Raw genomic sequence first — 19,077 nt, 5'->3', positions numbered from 1 at the left:
CATGACGTGTATAATTTCAATCATGTGTAAGTAAGTTGAGTATTAATGTATCACTTATAATGAGATTTATTATAGTTAAAAAAAAATATAAAAATACAAATATTTTCTTATGGTAATTGACGTAAAAGGTTTCTATATCACAGAGGTGTTGAATGTGTCAGTAAACAAACTTATAAATAGAAGTTTTCGATTATATAAATTTCTTGGGCTGTTGGTGATACATTAGTGCAATAATGAATGAGGGCGACCTCTGGCTGAAAGCTTTCAGCCTCCTGCAGAGGAACCTTGGACAGCTCATGTGATATTTGGCTGTAATGAAAACAACAAATATTGTTAGTTGATGTATAATCCAATATCCAAATTTATTTGTTTTTGATCCAGGTTAATAGTCTGTTTATCAGACTATTTAAAAATCGTTTTCATGTAGTCTTCCCGTGTAGGAATTGGGTGAGAGTTAAATTTTTGGTTTCGATCACTCCCTTTATTTTCTTACTTTTGCATTGTAATGTGTGTTGATTTTAAAAGGATTATAGGAGACTCTCATCCTATTAAACTTGTATCTTGTATCTGTTAATTTATCTATAAAATACTTACTTGCCGAGAAAAAAAAAAAAAAAAAAGGTTCTTGCAGCTTGTCCCTGTGTACTTGTTTTGGCGGATAAGTAGGAATATTTATAATTGCTAGTTTGTGAATCGATGAAATTTCAACCATACAAAAGATAGCGGGTGGTCAATTTCTCTCGAGAATATTAATAATATTCATACAACTATTTTCTAACCAACTTATTTAATTTTTTTAACTTATAAAAAATACTAAAATGTTCTTTTTATTTGAATTTTATATTTATATAAATGCCCTTATTTTAAAATAGAATACCATTAATTAAAAAATATATATAAAAAAAAAGAATGTATATATATCATGATGATTCTTATTGATAATATTTTTTTATCGAACCATTTTCTATCATTTTCATCTGGCTTTACATTGTGCCTATTTTTCTCTTTATTGAATTCAAGCAATTGAAGATGATTTTTTTTTTTTTTTTTTTTTGAGAAAAATTGAAGATGATATTAATTGTGTTAGCTACTGAAATAGAAAATGCTTGTGCTCGTTTGTTCTTTAGTAGTACCCCTTATAAACAAGGGTGCTGCTACTCAGTTTCTTCGACTTGTCCCCTCAAATGTACTTTTTTGTGCTTTTTTTAATGTAAATATGTTAAAAAAAAAAAAAATCATTAGTGTTAATTTTTTTAGACATTTTAAAAAAATAAATACACTAACGACACACTTGGGCAAATTGAGGGAACAACCTAGTATATTCCTATAAACAAGGCTAAGAGCCACTAGATAGAAAGGACGTGCAGTTTCTTTTTTTATTTTTTTTATAAGTGCCTACAATCATAACATGATATTATAAAAAGAAATTTAAAAAAACTCTATATGTAACGTGATTTATTTTATAATAAAAATAATTTTATAATTTAACAATCATATCAAATCACGTTAGCTTTTCAGTTTGTTTTTATGAGGTTTCTTTATAACTAAAATATTTCTCTTTTTCTTTTAGTGTCGTATTTCTTTCATATATTTTTATCAATTAATTACTAATCATATCAAACGCAAACAACAATTCAATTTTTTCAAATTTCAAAATAAAAATAATATGAAAAAAATATATTCTAACAATATTTTAACTTTATAATATTTTGTTCAATTTTTTTTCTCTCCTTTTTCAAAATTCAATAAAAATCTTAATTCAAACTATTTCACTACTATTAACAAATCATCATATTACTATTCACAAATTTTTCATCTTATCAGACTATCCAAATGAGGTCTTAGTCTCGTTCTAACTTGTTTATTTGGGCCTTATTTTTTCTTGTACTTTTATTTGCTTTGCTAAGAGCACTGGTATTTGGCTTCCTATAAGTTCATCTTCTCCAAATTTTGGGATGAATTTTGGGAAAAACTTATATATCTTCCTCCCATCCGATTTCCTAATTTAGTGTTATTGTTTATGCATGCTATAGTGCTTCCCTATCTATGGTAGACGGGGAACCATTGTACATCTCCAAACGCATATTTTATTATTTTCAGTTGTCCCTCTCTCTTTTCTCCTCTCGCGTAAGCTCTCTCTTGCACCCTAGTTGCTATTGACTCTCTCTCGCACTTGTCCATCAATGGCAGCCCCTCCAACAGAACACGATAGGTAAGTTTGTGCCATTTGATTCTCACAAACTCTCATACACTCACAATCCCTGTCTCTCATACCGTCAGCTCTGAGAGAAATACTCTCTCAAATCCTTCTGCAGCTCTATCATTTTGGGTCTTTGTAACTCCATTGTTGAATCTTGTGCTAGATCTCAGAAACCCTAACCGGAATCGCGAAATGGTTTCTGTCTATACTTCTCTAGGGTTTCTATAATGGCTATTTTTGTACGGATTTTGGAGAAAAATTTATAAAATCAGTGACCTTGCCATTTGATTCTACTGCTTGTTTGATTTGTGTTTTGTGTAATTTTTGTGTAACTTATTCAATCTAGCTTGCCATTTGATTTTATTACAAATTTAACATGCTGATGTGCTTTGTAAAATCAGTGACCTTGCCATTTGCGAAAGAGCTTGTTTTATTTTTATTTTGTGTAATTTGTGTGTAATTTATTCAATCTATAGCTTGCAATTTGATTCTATTACAAATTTAACATGCTAATGTGCTTTGTTCTATTGTTAGTGACCTTGCCATTTGGTTCTACTGCTTGTTTGATTTATGTTTTGTGTAATTTGTGCGTAATCTATGCAATCTAACTTGTCATTTTATTCTATTACAAATTTAACATGCTATTTTGCTTTGTTTCACTGTAAGTCACCTTGCCATTTGATTCTACTGCTTGTTTGATTTGTGTGTTGTGTAATTTGTGTGTAATCTATTCAATCTATAGCTTGTCATTTGATTTTATTACAAATTTAACATGCTGATGTACTTTGTTTCACTGTCAGTGACCTTGCCATTTGATTCGACTGCTTGTTTGATTTGTATTTTGTGTAATTTGTGGTAGCTTATTCAATCTATAGCTTGTCATTTGATTCTATTGCAAATTTAACATGCTAGTGACCTTGTCATTTCATTCTGCTGCTTGTTTGATTTATGCTTTGTGTAATTTATTCAATCTATAACTTGCCATTTGATTCTATTACAAATTTAACATGCTAATGTGCTTTGTTTCATTGTCAGTGACCTTGCCATGATTCTATTCCTAATTTAACATGATTTTTTGTTTTGTAAAATCAATGACCTTGCGATTTTATTCTATTACAAATTTAACATGCTAATGCCATTTGTTTCACTGTCAGTGACATTGATAAGCTTTAACATGATTTTGTGCCAACTTTCACTGTCAATTTGATAAGCTTTTGTAAATTTAGAGTTAAAAATCAAATTTGGAAAAAATTTCCAAAATTTTGTGTGATTACTATCAAGCACAGATTTGGGGAAGCTGACACTTGGTGTTGCTCTCCTGCTACTATGATAGTTGGGTTCCACAGTTGCTATGATATTTGGCCCCCATCGTTGCTATGATGCATGGCTTCTACTGTTGCGATTTATAATTTGTTCATGAATGTTTTGTGTTGTTGGGTCTTTGGTTGTTGTTGATTCGTTATTCGCTTTGTTGTTGAGTAATAGCTTTGCTCTTTATAGCTATAATTGTTGGTATGTAAAGTCTGTCATTAGGGCTATATGCGTAATGTAATTAGGTTGCGATGATGGTTAAATTGAATATTATAAATGTGTAAAATCACAAATGCTGTGATTGGGGGCAAGCTCAATATGGCAGGGTAGTCCAGATGATCATTTTTTTTGTGATAGTTTCCCAAAGGCAATTGTTTTCTAGTCATTCAAGCTTGTGTTATGTGTTTACTTGTGTCTGAATTAAAAAAAAAAAAAAAAAAAAAAAAAAAAAAAAAAAAAAAACAACAACAACAACAATATGAGCCACTGCCCTAAATTTTTATAATACTTAGATGCTTATGTGCTTATCCCCTATTTTTGATGTTTTATTGTGATTTAGGCATACTGTTTAGTTTTGTTAGTTGGATTAGCTTGGTATTTTTGTTGTTCAGTTGTGATTTAGACATGCTATTCAGTTTTTTTCATTGGAGTAGTTTCTTATTTGACCTTTTTTGATATGATATATCTATGCTGAACATCCTTTCATCTTGTTTAAACCTAAAAGCTACTTATTTTCATTATTCTATTGTGATTTAGGCATGCTGTTCAGTTTTCTAGGCTGAATTAGTTTCTTCTTTAGGTTCATTTTCCTTATCTATCTTCCTCAGATGTGATGATAACAAAGTTGAGTGGGGACACAAGAAATTCGGCACATACTCTATGGTAGGGTAACCCGAACGGCTAGTCACTACTGTTAACTGATTGTTGCAGCCATGGAGGATGTCTACTATCTAACATGATTCTAGAATTTGTTACAGATAAATTCCCAAGACTATGGACTTATGTACTTTACGAGTCTTCTCAACTAGGACCCTCACATTGACCACACTTACGTTAGTCAAATTCAACAATCTCCAGTGACTGTTGAAGACTCTTCACCCCTACCTCAAATAGAGAATCTTTCCGTTAAAAAAAAAAAAAAAAATCAGCTAGGGGTGCAAACTTCACCCAAGAAGAAGACAAGTTACTTGTCTCAAAAACACGCCCGACTTTGGGATAAAATTAGTAAATACTTTAATGAGTATAAATAAAGTACAACTAAGCGGGGCATTGAGTCCTTAATACATCAGTAGTTGGCCATTCAAAAGGCAACGAATAAACTTTGTGCAAAACTAACCCAAGTCAAAGGGTTGAATTAAAGTGGCATGACCGAGTAAGATAAGGTATAACCATCCACTACTTTAATTGGGTCTGGTAATTTTTTTTGTTTGTCCCTTTAATTGCATGTTTGACAAAGCTAAAATTATGTTCCAATCGTTGGAGAATAGTTCATCTACATTTGAGCATTGTTGGCACCTGTTAAAGGACCAACCAAAATGGATTCAGAGTTGCTCAAAGGAAGACCCAAAGCGAAGGTCGACAATGTCCCCAACCCCGACTCGTACCACAACTGCATTTGTAGATTCAGTGAATGATCTCGAGGCGGAGAATATTTTGGACAATGATGTTGTTTAGTTGGAGAGGTCAATAGGAATGAAAGCTACGAAAGCAAAACGGAAGGCCCAAACTAGACCAATAGAGGACATTGTTCAGTGGAGCAAGATGAAATATACTCTTCTTGAGGAGTCACGCGCTAGGGAGAAAGAGTTTTTCCATTTGAAGAAAGAGAAGATGCAATATGATCGAGAAAGGGAAGGACATAAAATATTGCAAGAGGTTAGAGGCCAAAAGACTAGAATTTGCCCTATTACAAGAAGAGGAGAGAGCGAAGAGTGAATTGTTGGAAAGAGAAGGGCATATCATGCTTATCTATGTCACTACCTTGCCTGAACTACAATGGACATATTTCCAACAATGTCAATGGGAAATCATGGCGAGACGCAATGCTAAGAATCAATTATTCATTTCTTTTTTTATATACAATTTAATTGTTATTTTCGCATTCAGGATTTGTATAATTTTGACAAAATTCACCAATGTTTGCATCATTGGCTATCTATTATTGTTAAATCACAAATGTTTGTTTCTCATACTTTGTAACACATTATTATTTTAGATGGGAAGCTTAATATTTTAGACAATGATTTTGGACATGGATAGAAGATGATAAACAAAACATTATAAATGCTTAAAATATTACAGATAAAGAAAATATTACAGCTTTACTTGGCCAATGTTGTTCTGCCAACATTTTTTAAGGAATGGAAATCGACCAAGCAGGAATATTTAGTCACTACTGATAACATAATAAATTATAGTGGATTGCAACTATTCTAATTTTGGAAATATAATTTTCATTGATGCTCAATTAGGTCTAATTAGAGCTGATGATGAGCCGAAGTGTTTCTAATTTCATGATGACACTGAATGAACTCCATAAGTTCGATCGTAGGATTGTTTGACAATTGAGGAAGATTCTCATGAAGTTGATCATACTCCAACTTGGGACCCCCTTATCATCACACTCGTTTTCAATAATCATCTTATGTAGAATAATACATGCTTTCATTATATTTGTTAGATCCTTGATCTTGAACATTCGTACAGGTCCACGAACGATTCCAAAGTGTTATGGAGAGACCCCAAATACACGTTCTACATTCTTTCTTGTTGATTCCTGTGCTGCTAAAAATATTTCTTCTTATTCCCTTGTGGAGATGGAATAACCTTCACAAATGTTGATTATTTGGATAAATATCATCGACTAGATAGTACCTTATAATGTAGTCATTACCATTGATTGAGTAGTCATTGCACTTAGAATGCAGGCCCTTGGGAAAGTTTAACGAAAATGAAAGATCTTTCTAGCACATTAATATCGTTATAAAAACCTAGTAATAAAAAAAATGCATACCATATCCAAAGATCATATGAAGCAACCACTTATAATATAATAGTTGGTTCATGACTGTGGCTAGAGTACATGCCTTAGCAGGCTGACGAACAATTTTTTCACTTTCAATGCATGCAATCAATACTTCTTAGCATCCCTAAGAATCCACGTTGTTCACTAGTAGCGAGCAATCGAGTAATATCATTGGCGTTTGGAGACGACAAATATTTATTAGAAAAAATACTTATGATTAAAGTTACAAATTTTTTCAGGCTCTCCATTACGATGCTTTCTCCAATCCGTATGTATTCATTCATAAAATCAACAATTACTCCATACGCAAGCATTCTAAGTGCAACGATTAACTTTTACATGGAAGATAGATCAAGTCTTCCAGCATTACATTATCTCTTCTTCCAGCATTACATTATCTCTTCTTTGGATGAAGTATGGCTCGTAAGCCTCTACCTCATGCTGAATACGAAGAAACAGAGGAAGACTCATATGAAATCTCATTCGAAATAGATTCAAGGAATATACTAGTACTTCTGCAAAATAGTCGCAAAATAGCCATTCGTGCCATTGAATATGATCATGTTGAATATACTTACGATGTTAGCGATTGCCACGATGAGTCGATGTTGCTCCTCCATTTTCATCAAGAACAAGCTCCAACTCATATATAGAGGATAAGTTAAGCAACAACTTGCAAAAGAATGAACGAGCCATTTAAGAAGCAAGTGGAAAATGAGGCCGCAATGAGAAATTTATGATCCTGATGAAATTAGACTTTTGCTGAAGATGTGAATGGAACCAAAAGCCCACATATTTATACACAAAAATTTTACTGTTTAAAAAAATATGGACGTTAGGAAAAAGTCAAAGGACAAAAAATATTACCATTGTAACTTAGAGAAGATGTCTTACCGTTGGACAAAGGACACGAAATATTACTTTTGTAATTCAGAGAAAATGTGTTACAGTTGGACAAAGGACAAAAAGTATTACCGTTGTAACTCAGAAAATATGTGTTACCATTAGATAAAGGACAAAAAATATTATCCTTACATCTCAGACAAAACCATAAACTTGATTTTCATTTATCCATTACAAGTACCATCGCGTTGGAAACTATACATATTTATAAATAATGTTATTATTTTTAATATCATAATACTTTTAAAACTATTATTTTACCTGGGAAAAAAATCATATTTGTGTTTACATAATTAGATAGAAGGTGATAGTTGAAAATATAAGAAAAAAGACAAATGAGTGAGTAGTTAAAGTTGTAAATAGAAGTGAGAGAAAATAATAATAAAGAAATAATTGAGAAATAATATTTTAATAGAATAAAGAAAGTATATGAATGTGATGTAAGAGATATTTGAAAGATGAGTAAAATTTAAAGAAGTTTTTAGGAGGGATATTTTTTAATCAAATTACAGTAAAATTTATAGGTACCCAATATGAATGCCCTGAAAGCAACCGCTACCTAAATTATTATTATTTTTTATGGTTTGAATAGTTGTACTTGCTTCGAGGCCAGATGGTCTTCATTTTCTTCTATTTTATGTAGCTCTAGACGCTAGTTGTTTTGTTCAAACTTGTGTTGCAACTTTATGCTGTCACAACATTTGATTTTAGTTTAGCTTTGTGTTCTATCACAACATTTCTACTTTATATTGAAGGGAACTACACACCATAAAAAGTCAAATTTCCTTAATGGAGTTTTCAAATAATACCATTGAGAAGAATAGATTCCAAAAATTATGGTTGAAAATATATTAGTTTAAAAAAATATGAAGGTTAAGAAAAAGTTTTAAAATATGAGTTTTAAAAAATAAAGTATTGACCATTTTGAGAAATTAGGCGCAATGGAAAATTAAATGATAAATCGATAAAAAATAGTAAAATTAAATATTTAGGTAATGGAAAACTTTTGAAGAACTTTTTACCACTTTGGGTGCTCAACCACCACCTTTAAATCTACTATAAAAGTGTAATTCGTTATAACCAATTTAGAAACACTTTCAAACACTTGAAATATCTACACATGGTTTGCAACTAGGCCTATGCAGAAAAATCGTAGATCCGGTCCAGTTCGTCTAAATGACTCGACTCGACTCGACCCAACCGACAAATGTGGGTTAAACGTATTTTCAGGTCGAATCCATGAAATGCCGGTTTCAACCCGCCTAAAATCAGGAAAATCAAACCCTGGCTAGCCTTCCCCATTCTCTTCCTCATTCCCCATTGCCTCCATTCCCTTTGTTTGTCATTGCATTCCTCTCTCCAAGCAACATGGTCTTCCTTTGTCTTCCCAACCCAATCCCTTACCCTCTTTACCTCTCGCTTTCTCTCATTTTTCTATGCAACTTTTCTATACAGATGACATCCTGCTCCATCTCCCTCAACTATTCTTTGAATCTGAGACTTGTTGTAGATTTCCTTCATGGGGCGCCAAAAGAAAGAGATCTCTAGGGCTTCTAATTCAATCTTTCCTTTGTTTTGGTCTCGTGTTGTCGCCCCCATTAGAGTTTCGTCTTGAGACTAAGGTTGGTGCTGTGGTTCCTAAATGTCAGAAGAAAGGTCAACCGACGGTCAAGGTCGAGGCTTCAAGCCCTGCAACCCCTCTTTGCTTCGATCTTCACTCATCCTCTATTTATGGTTATTTGTTGAAAACTCAGGAGGATTGTTGATGTTGAGGACAAGGCTTGGATTTGAATTTATTCCGAATCTCTGGAAATCCTTTACTTGATTTGCTTTGCTTACCTTCGTTCGAATTTTATGGTCATGAAGTTTCTTTTCTTTATTGTGTTTTTTTTCCTTAATCATGCTCTTGATTTTTGTTTGTTTATTTATGGATGGTGTTAATGGTTTTTTATTATGTTGCAAAAGTGTCGTTTTTCTTCATTTTCGTCTTCAGTACACGCCCAATTCCACTGTCATCTTTAAAAAATAAAAATAACATTAAAAATTAAAGGGAAAAAATAAAACGGGTTGACCCGACCCAACTTTCATTGGGTTGGGTCGGGTCGGCCTCAGACACTAAACAATTTGGTCAGGTTGCAGGCCTACTTGCAACACCATGATTGGCCCACTCAATCTCTACACCATGGCAGCTTCGAACCTCCGACATCTTCTATAGTTTCTCCATAAATACCAACTCAATCTCTGCAACTTGGCAACTCCATAAATCGTTTCGGCATATTTATCCCACCACAAGCATTAACTTGATCTCTGTAATCACTATGGTTTTGAAAATATTTCCAACCAATAATCACGTCCACACCAATGGATTTTACAACACTATAGCACATGCATGATATGATGGAGGTTTGTTTTCTAGGAAAGAATGTGTTTTGAACTCTCAATGAATCTCCTTAGAGTTTTCTCTCAAGAATACAATGAAAATAGCTATTTTAGCATCTCTCCACCCCTATAAGTTAAACGTAACAATCTATATAAACTTAGAACTTGTGTATGCCACTTAAAGAGTCCAAGTCCAAGAAAACTTGTATTTAATGGAATTTTCACTTGAGCCAAGGTCGAGCAACTGTCGAACAAATTTTATGTCTGACTCAACCATTGGAGGTAGACCTTCGCTTGTTGTTGGAACTTTAATGCTATAGAATACATGATGAGAGATTGGGGGTTCGAATTAGTGGCTAAATTGGATGGACACTTGGATGAGTGCATCAACCAGACAGATTTAGATGACTTAAGGTTTTGAAGTCAATTCTTTTCATGATCTAATAGAAGAGAGGAAGGCTCGTTTCTCAAGAAGCTTGACAGAGCATTTGCTAATGCTGAATGGGAGCGTAGAGTCACTAGGTTAGAAGCAAATTTTCTGCAAGCTAAAGTATCTGGCCATTCTCTTATGGTAATTAAATTGGTTGAACTATCCCAAATGAAAACATTTATAGTTTTTTAACTTTTCTTGATTGTGACAATATCAAGTTGTTTTGACCTAGTAAACGTTTGAATTTGAAGATCTTTCTTAAACATAAATTTTGTAGAGAACTAGGTTGGCTTTCCAACACCACTAAGATCTTATTGATTCGATTGATTGCTGCAAAACTACAAGTGCACAGTATCGTAATTTTATAGTAAAGTGATGAGAATAATATCATCCTTAGGGATTGGTGTCTCACTTTTGACAAGTACCGAAATTATACTAATCTCGACTTTATTTAGAAAAGTTACTAAGATTTTTGTAATTACAATTTGAAATAAGATCAATTCAAAGAAAATATTCAAAGGAAAAGAAAGTTGTTGTTTGATGATCAAATCCATGAGATAAAGAATTTCTAGGAAATCGATTTCAGCTAATCCCTCAATATTCTTTTCTCATATAACTAATTGAATTTAATTCTCTCTATTTGTTAGCAAAATCTCTAAACCCATCCAAAAGCCTCTTTCGATAGTTAGTTGGATTTAATTTTTATCATCATTTTATACAAGAGTATGCAAATTATTGAAACAAGAAAGCATTAAGACTAATGATTTTAAGACTACATAGGTTCATATAGGTATTTTGATTTCTATATTTACATATGTTGAAATATCCAAGGTCTATCCTATAATTCCCTTTGTTGAAAGCAAATCACAAGATCTAAATCATCTAATCAATGGCCAGTCAATTAGAAGCAATAAGTTTAGAATATCACCGCTCTGCCTCCTTTTTTTTTTTCCTTTCATCGTTCTGCCTCCTCCCCTTTTTTTCATTCCCTTCTTTTTAGATTTTCAACCTCTTTTGATTCTTTTGCTGTTTTAGAATTTTTGCATTTTTCAACGTTTCCGATTTCTGCTTCTTTCTTGCGTCTTCGGCATCTTTGGCTTTTCAAAATTCTCCTTTATTCCATATCATCGGAATATCTACTTTGAAATCTCCTCTCTCTCCACTTCGAGACTCTACCTTATCATCTACTTTGAAAAACTGTCATAACCTCACAGGAAATTTTGCCGCCCTTTTCTCTTCAAAAAAATCTGCTTCTATCTTTAGCGTCTTAAAAAATTCAAGTTGGTCTTTATCCCCAAAACAACACCAATGACCAGCTCTTCTATTCGGATAAATCTTCATTTAAGTGAAAGAGAGTCCCTAAATGATAGGCTGCTAAATTTTGGGTCTTCCTTTTCTTCAAATTTAAAATAAAATTTAAATGACAACAACGAAGCCTAAAACTGACCAAAATAAATAAAATTGGACTCAAGTTTAAAGTTAAGAAGTGATAAAATATATAAGAAATTATGCAAGGCATCAAACACCCACAAACTTAAAACTTAATTTGTTTGTCCCAGACAAAAATAAAAGGAAACAAAAGGCCACTATAAACAATATCAACTAGACCCCTTAGAAAAATCTCATCACTCACCAAGCCATGATTTGAATTAGATTTCATCACTAGTATCTTACTCTTAATATCAAGGATAGCAAGAAAATCAATAAAAAGTTTAGCAATTTGTCAAGTAAGAGTTAAAAGGTTACTTCAACCTAAAGCGAAGACCTTGAGTGTGTGTGTGTGATAGTCAATTTAACTCCAAACTACCTACAAACTCAGATAAAAGTAGAAGAACTAAAATCAGAAGAATTCTCTCAAAACTTAACCCCATAAGATCAATTTTCAGAAATCCTATCCACTAATGTAGTCAAACACCAAAATCAGATATCAATAAGTCTTTAATCAGGTTGTAATGACAGGCCACAAGGTGAGTGCTAAAAAAGAAACGGATAAGGAAAATCAAAGCAAATTGAAAATTACTTGGTGGAAAGAACAATAAAAGAGAATTCCATAAGATTCAAATCGAAACTCTATCTTGACGATATGACCATACTAGTGACATTATTGTTGTTGTAATCAATAAAATAATACCAACTACACCTTTAGAAGAATCTGAAGTGTTCCGCACTCCACTTGTTGAGATTTCTCTATCTATCTTATGCTTTCTACCATTATTATGGTAAAATAATAAGTGTTGTTGAACTAAAACTTAACTAGACTTTTAGTCAACCCAATGAATGTAAATTATCTCCGGCCTTTATGTATCTCTTCTCTTAAAAGCTTGACCAATCTGCCACACCACTTTTCAAAAGCTGTTCTTTCTTTCACACAATAGAGGCTTAAAAAGCTCTCAAACTCTGTAAAAGCTGTCTATTGTAGTGGATTTGAATCTCTCTTTTGGAGAATTAGTGGGTTTTACCTAAGGCATCTAATATATAGATTTTTCTTTCGTACTGAAAAAAAAAGAATGAGACAATATTCTTAAAGCGCTAATATATATGGCCTGCTTTCTCGATCTCTTTCGATCGTGACCTTTCTATATGCATGTCCTACCAAACATTCCTCCCAAGTTACCAGCTTTAACTGAAAATATTCATTTAAACAAATTAGAAAACGAAAAGCAAGGCTTCGTTGGATTATTTATTTTCCATTACAAAATAAAATAAATATATAAACGTACGTACGTACAAGCTGATCATGCAGGAAGTTTCAAGCTGATCACGTACGTATATACGCATGCATATTAATTATATGCTTTTACGGACGTTACACAAACTTCAATGATTAACAGCTTTCAAGTAAATTGCATGCGTTTCTTTGTGGCCTCCTGCAGTTTGATCTGACTACTTCTTCAGAATTTTGATCTCTTTTCATTTGGACTGACTTCATGAGTATTGAGAATCAAATCCATTTGCATGCATGCATTATCCTGTCCTTTATGATCTTCAACTCTGCATGACCACTGATCATGATCTAGATCGATCATCTTAGCTATTTCTTTTTAACTCATTGGAAATAAGTACTCGATCATCGTCAGAATCCACGAATCTTATATGCATGGCTAGCTGATATATATATATTACTCATAGCAAATTAAACTCAACTCAGATGCTGATGAGGACCGATCGATCGATACACGACAATTTTGAATTGAGTATTTTAATGTTAGTACAAAAAAAATATATACACTATATATAATTCGAGCATCTAAATTCATGTATGAATAAGAATATCCCATAGCATCAATCCTTCCAGTAGTATCGGCCACTTCCGCCCACATTTAATTATTAAGTGGTCTGCATGCAGCTGGAGATCACATAAACAGCTGTAATGGATATATAATGATTGACAGATATTGTAACTGGCATTTCTATGATCGATCGGTTCAATTGATCTTTAGCAACAGCTCCGATCCCTCAAGAGCCTGATCTATATATAAGCCGATCGATGCTTGCGGCTTCATTTTATATATACTATTTGGAAGGAAAGGAACACACAAAGCTTCTCATTTTACATGAGGGGTTTAAAATTATGATAAGAATACTAATCTAATGACTCAATTCACTGGAAGAGGTAGTGTGAAAGAGTCCCACGCACCTAGTAATGCGGCGCATGACAAACGGGCTTGACAAATCCTCCACAATAAAATAAAATAAAATAAAAAAGTGGGGCTGTGAGCAACATAAGAGAAAATGGGGGACGAAGATGTCAAAGCTGGTGTGGAAAAATAACGAGTTCAGCAATATTTAACATGGTAACCAAGTTAATATATATATATATATATGTGTGTGTGTGTGTGTGTGTGTGTGTGTGTTGAAAGGGATACTCTTATGTTCCGAAGAAATATGAGTATTTATTTTTGCAATATGACCCCCAAAGTATCAAAATTGTTGCTTAAAACCAGATTTTGTAGCATATAGGTTACAAATAACCCTCGTGTTAAGATCTAACTATTATGATATACAAGAAATAGGTGATGTGGTAGTTGGTACGATATTTAGATCTTACCATTAAGATTGTGCTATAGACGTTGGATCTATATTGTAAAATGATGAGAGTTTGGGAGATTCATGGAGAAAAAGAGTAAAGAGTTCGGGAGGAAAGTTGGCACAAAATTTAGAATTTGTCGTTCAAATTGCAAAATAAATGGTTGCTTTAAGAGGGAAAATTAAATATTTTTTGTTATTAAGTTCAAATAAATTAAAAAGAATTAGGAAGAAATCCTGACTCCTATCAAATAAATGAGTAATTTTTTATCTTTTAATTATTTTTTGGATTATTAATACCACCTTTAAAAGCTATTCTTATTCAAATAGTCACATGATCAATAAATTTTTCCAATTGGTTGTTGAAATCAAAGTTTTGAATTCCGTTCTGGTGATCGTTCCGGTTGAAATATTAGAACGGAATATTTCAGTATCGGTACGTATCGTTGTACCGTTTCGAGATAGTCAATATATAGATAAATTATATATATATATAGAAAAAGTATATTTTAAAATAATATCAATACAATTCTTAAAAATATACATATTTGAAAAACTTAATAATATTTCTAAGTTGTAATTAGTTCTCAATCACACTACTAAAAAATTGGTGTAAAAAAAATGCTAAAAAAATAAAATATCTTCATAAAAAAACACAGTGCATATACACTACCATGGGCCCCTTCTAGCAATCCGTTGTTTCTTATTACCTTGAAAAGATCATCGGGTCTAATTGCCTCTCTCGCCCATTTACTTTTCTTCAATTCATGTATTAACATTTTTTGAGTATTTATTTCTTTTCTATTGGGTTTTAAGGGCTTTATTAACTTGCTTGTACAAGAAATGATGCATATATATATATACATATTAATGTGATGAAAAGGGTTAAAGCTTTTACAAGTTTGCCCTTTTCTTTTCAGAATATTTTCCAAATCTTCATTTAACTCAATTTCGGACCGGAATACGTGTTTTGGCCAAAACACTGGAATTCGATTGGAATGGACCTGAACGGCCGGAATTTGAGTCGAAAGGGAACAACCCATTACACCTTGTTGGTTACTGATCTGGCACAGAAAATTCTTTACATTCCGGCCGGAGCAGAACGGTTTTTAAAACTTTGGTTGAAATATATAATAAATTGTTGTCTCAATGTCTCTTTAAATTCGGAGATGATATATTATATATGGATTTATTTTCTATAAAATAAATTATAAGTACTTTCAAAATAGTAAGTGTTATGTAATTAAAATTATTTATATAAATATTAACCTTAATTGACGTGACATCCTATATAATAGAATTACGATAATAATAGATATCCGTACTTCAAAGTATATAATGTCCATCCTAAAAGTAATTCCATTTTTTATTAAATTGATGCCAAGTGCCTATAATTAATGTTTGGCCTCAACCAGCAGAATTCTGATTTGTCCGTCACGCTACAAGATCATGACACTGCCAATGTTAACCGGAGTAAACTAAGCCGCCTTAAAGCTACTAATTAACGGTATCCAATACCAATCCAAGCATTACCATCCAAATAGGCGCAGTAATTAAGCAATTAATTATTATTATAATAGCGGCTACATTCCACTGCATGAGTTGACATACATTGATTTTCTCGTTGAAAATAAGTCAAAATAATTAAATCTCATGTCTAGTCTAAAAGTCATGAACATATCATCATATCAATTTATTTATTTATAAACTCTATTTTAATTCACTTTAATTTTTTATAAATTAATATTAGATATAGTTATAGAATATGTAAACTTTGCACGGTCACTTTAAAAGAAGGAGTGAAAAAAAAAATTCATGCAAATTTAAGAAAAAAATGATATTTACAGTTTTAGAATATACAAATCTTGCGCATTCTTTTTTTAAAATGTTTATAAATTTAGAATCCAGATGAAAAATTTTTTTTTTTTTAATTATAGACTTTACTTCTTTTTCAAAAAGAATGTATGGAGTCTTGTATATCTAATATTACTCGAATTTTAAATATGACAAATTTTTTTAAATAGATTGCAAGTAGCTTAAAACTGTATAAATTAATTTTGATATAAGTTGTACTACTATTTATAGGTCGTACTCCTACAGATAAAGACACTCCCCATGACATTGGTACTATAGAAGTTTATATTATCTGCAAGAAAAATGTAAAAATTACAATCTCTTGTAATTTAAAATTATATACAGTGGCAAAAGATTCACGCCGAGTGGACCCACAGATTATGCAGGGATACCACGAGTTGTCGACCAATGAAAGCAAAAGAACGACTGAGAACGCGAGTTTAAACCTACCAAAGAGTATTTGGATTCTGAATATGTTTTCTTTCTTTTCATCATTCTAATTTTTTTAAATTTTTATATAAAATATAATAAATAATTCAATTTTTTTAAATATCAAAATATTTTAATAATATTTTTTTACCTTTTACTTTTTATCTAAAATTATTTCGTGTCATCTTGAATCAAACCAGCCCTGTACTTTCCACATTTCTCAGCGTCCTCCCCGCTAAAAAAAAAAAAAAAAAACTCGATCCTTGGGTTTTGCATTGTTAAATTCAACAGGGACAACTACAAGTCAACCCTAATTTTAATTTTGTTTGTTTGGTAGGACCTGCCGTTAAGGTTACCCCCTCCTCCACCCGCTTTGCTTTGTTCCGAAGCGTTCAAGCTCTTCTTTCAATGGCACTTAAAAGGTCTGGCATTCAAACCCATTATTTGTTTATGTTTTCCAAATTCCCTTTTGGGAAACTATTTAATGTCGATTATTCCCTCATTAAAACTACATTTACTACCTGGGTTTCTCTCCTTCTTCTGTTTGGTCTCTCCGACTCTTTTTCTCTCCCAATTTTCCTGTTGCTGGAAAGCTATGGATAAGCGCCGCAGAAAGCAAGCCAAGACCAGTAGTTTCTGCTCTGAGGGTGAGTTTTTAATTTAGTTCATGAATTCTGGGTCGTTTTCTCTTTTGCTTATTCTTTATGCAAAGATGATCCTTACCCTTGTTGCCTCTTCTCTTTTTGGTTCAATCTCTCGATCGTGTCTTTCAGTCACTCTTTTCATGTATAGCCTGGATACATATATCAGTCTGGCCGGTGCCCTTTTTCTTTGTCTGTCTTTTTTCAGATTCAAAGCATCTTCGGTTTCACCTATTTCTTTTCTTCTTGCTTTAAAATCTCTGCTTCATTTTGTTTTCTTGCTGCTTAGTTCTTACTACTATTACTATCATTTTAGCTGAATGTCTGATTCTCTCTCTCTCTCTCTCTCTCTCCATATCCCACCTTTTTAACAGAGGTGAGCAGTATAGAGTGGGAGTTCATTAACATGACGGAACAAGAAGAAGATCTCATCTATAGAATGTATAAGCTGGTTGGCGACAGGTAAATACTCAAAAATAAACCCAAAAAAAAAAAAAAAAAAACATCTAAAAAAACCTTTGTACAAACTCTGCCTCAATCCTTCTGTTGGAAAACAGAGACTTAACTAAAAGTTTAAAGTTGCATCAGTTTGCTAATTCTCTATTTGAATTGCCAAACATGCTCTTTGTCGAAATACAGTACTAGAGCTTAGAATTTAAGGATTGCATGTTAAGATGTGGCAGTCATATGCGCAGCAAATCCTAAAGGCTTTAGCTTTTAAGATTTCTCTTTTTCCCAGTCCGTACCCTCTTGATCATATCTTGCTCAGTGAATATTTTTTTTCCCCGTTTCGAAAAGCGAACTTTTTGCAATCTTTCACTTTTGATTGTACCAAGCGACTTTGTCCCTACATTTTGCATTGAATTACCACTATTTATTTTAGTAAGTGGATATAATTACCAATATTAACACGTCCTTTTCAAGTATACATGAAAGTTTTTAAAAAGATGAGAGTTAAAAAAATGATGATAATTAATCGACGTAGAGTAATGCTTGTGATATCACTACTTGTTTCAAAAGTTTAAACTAATAGAAATAAAAAGATTTTATTATTTGTATTATATTATTAACACTCTCCCTCACGTATGGGCCAGTCTCTTCCTTAATAAGTAGCCTAACACGTGAAATATTTAATTAAATTGATAAAGTATAAAGTCATGATTCGAACTCAAGACCTCTACTCTGATATCATATGAAATCACCACTTGTTCCAAAAATTTAAACTGATAAAAATAGATAAATTTTATTATTTGTATTATATTCTTAACAATACTCAATATAATTTTGTTTTGAAACCCATACATGGAGCCTCTAAAACAGTGTATATTTCGATTATTTGTGCAAGTTAATTTCTTTCTCTTTTTTTTGCCTTTACTTTAATTCAACAAGTATTAAACAGATGGGCACTGATAGCTGGCCGGATTCCGGGTCGGAAAGCCGAAGAAATAGAGAGGTTTTGGATAATGAGACATGGAGAAGTGTTTGCTGGTAGAAGAAAAGAACTGAAGAGATATGGTTCCTAATGCAAGCTTCCCCTTTTAAATCCCTAGACTAGAGAATCTCATTTTTATTTCATTTTTAATCATTTTGTTTACGTATGTATGTAGTAATTAAGGTACGTACGTAGTTGTAACTTTTAATTTTCTGGCTAATTTATTATGAGTCTTCCTTCTTCATATATTATATATTTCTTTCCCCTTTTTTTTTTTTTTTGGCCCTTTTAATTCGAAATCTTGTCTACGTACATGACAAGGTAAGTTGGTTGGAACTTTGACCTATTCGGTTGTTGAATATTGGGGCCCCCATTTTGTTCTCTTTCTCTCTGTCTCCCATATGAATACAACCAAATATAACAAATGGAGATTGATTCAAAGCAGAT

The 19,077-nt window shown here is 32.4% G+C and overlaps 1 protein-coding gene across 2 annotated transcripts; it reads left to right on the top strand.

Moving 5' to 3' along the window:
* The first annotated feature begins 16,784 nt into the window (after positions 1 to 16,784).
* LOC121247635 (transcription factor CPC-like) lies at positions 16,785 to 18,874 on the top strand. Of its 2 annotated transcripts, none has more exons than XM_041146028.1 (3): positions 16,785 to 17,204; positions 17,573 to 17,660; positions 18,598 to 18,874. In XM_041146028.1, the coding sequence occupies exons 1-3, from the start codon at positions 17,042 to 17,044 to the stop codon at positions 18,719 to 18,721; spliced, it is 375 nt and encodes a 124-aa protein (XP_041001962.1). In that variant the 5' UTR covers positions 16,785 to 17,041; the 3' UTR covers positions 18,722 to 18,874. The 2 variants fall into 2 exon arrangements, with proteins under 2 accessions (XP_041001962.1, XP_041001961.1); XM_041146027.1 differs by having other exon boundaries at positions 17,570 to 17,660.
* Positions 18,875 to 19,077: the final 203 nt, after the last annotated feature.

The sequence above is a fragment of the Juglans microcarpa x Juglans regia genome, chromosome 1S, assembly GCF_004785595.1.
Source record: "Juglans microcarpa x Juglans regia isolate MS1-56 chromosome 1S, Jm3101_v1.0, whole genome shotgun sequence".
NCBI lineage: Eukaryota > Viridiplantae > Streptophyta > Magnoliopsida > Fagales > Juglandaceae > Juglans > Juglans microcarpa x Juglans regia.
The sequence above is the reverse complement of the archived record's forward strand: the minus strand, read 5'-3'. Positions and strand labels throughout refer to the sequence as shown.

What these genes read in the sequence shown, in the direction of transcription:
- LOC121247635 (XM_041146027.1), top strand. Translation starts at nt 17,042, where the DNA reads ATGTCGATTATTCCCTCATTAAAACTACATTTACTACCTGGGTTTCTC. An exon ending in CAGTAGTTTCTGCTCTGAGG is followed by an intron (nt 17,205 to 17,569) that starts GTGAGTTTTTAA and finishes CCACCTTTTTAA; the next exon opens with CAGAGGTGAGCAGTATAGAG. An exon ending in TATAAGCTGGTTGGCGACAG is followed by an intron (nt 17,661 to 18,597) that starts GTAAATACTCAA and finishes AGTATTAAACAG; the next exon opens with ATGGGCACTGATAGCTGGCC.